A 910-nucleotide genomic window follows, 5' to 3' on the forward strand; every position below is an offset into this window, starting at 1 on the left:
GTGTATCACAGAGTGCTCGCCTGGGCCTCATGCTTTTCTCATTGTGTTCAAAGTGGAGAAATTCACAGAACAGGAAGAAGCTGTCATCCACAAAATGACTGAATACTTCTCTGAAGATGTGTTCAAGTATTCAACAGTTGTCTTCACTCATGGTAATGCTCTCCCCAAAATGAAGACTATCAAGGATTTAGTGAAGCAAAATGAGTTTGTGAGTCATTTAGTAGAAAAGTGTGGAGGGCGGTGCCACGTCATTGATAACAAACACTGGAACAATCATCCAAAATGGACATACAGAAGCAATAAATTTCAGGTGAATGAGATACTTAAATCAATAGACAAGACAGTGGAAGTGAACAATGGAAACTGCTACATGAACGAGATGCTGCAATTAACTGAGGAATTGATTCAACAAGAAGAGAAGCGTATTGCTGAAACATCAGAAAACATGTCAGAAGAAGAAATCAGGGCAATGGCTAAAAATGAAGTGAATAAAATTTTAATCCAAGCAGCAGGTATCACTGTCGGTGCACTGCTGGGAGCTTTATTTGGAGTAGTACTACCTGTTGTACTTGTTGCTGCTGGTGTAACGGGTGGGATGAAATCAGCAGTAGGAAAAGCAGCAGCAGCACTAACCCTAGGTGCAGGAACAATAGGAGCAGGGGGAGCAGGAGCACTAGCTGCAGGAGCAAAAGCAGTAGCTGCTGGAGCAGTAGCTGCAGGAGCCGAAGCAATAGCAGCAGGAGCAGCAGTGGCAACAGGAGCAGAAGCTGTAGCAGCAGGAGCAGTAGCTGCAGGAGCAGCAGCTGCAGGCGCAGAAGTTGTAGCTGCAGGAGCAGTATCTGCTGGAGCAGCAGCTGCAGGCGCAGAAGCAGTGGCAGGAGCAGGAGCAGTAGGAGCAGGAGCAGTAGGA

The 910-nt window shown here is 46.4% G+C and overlaps 1 protein-coding gene across 1 annotated transcript; it reads left to right on the forward strand.

The window, feature by feature from the left end:
* Nucleotides 1–910, forward strand: LOC106512227 (GTPase IMAP family member 7; the record flags this gene model as incomplete). The annotated part of the gene is given in 1 exon segment (XM_014000893.1): nt 1–910. A coding segment is annotated over 1 exon segment (910 nt), but the record flags the coding sequence as incomplete, so codon positions are not given.

The sequence above is a fragment of the Austrofundulus limnaeus genome, unplaced genomic scaffold (assembly GCF_001266775.1).
Source record: "Austrofundulus limnaeus strain Quisiro unplaced genomic scaffold, Austrofundulus_limnaeus-1.0 Scaffold4991, whole genome shotgun sequence".
NCBI lineage: Eukaryota > Metazoa > Chordata > Actinopteri > Cyprinodontiformes > Rivulidae > Austrofundulus > Austrofundulus limnaeus.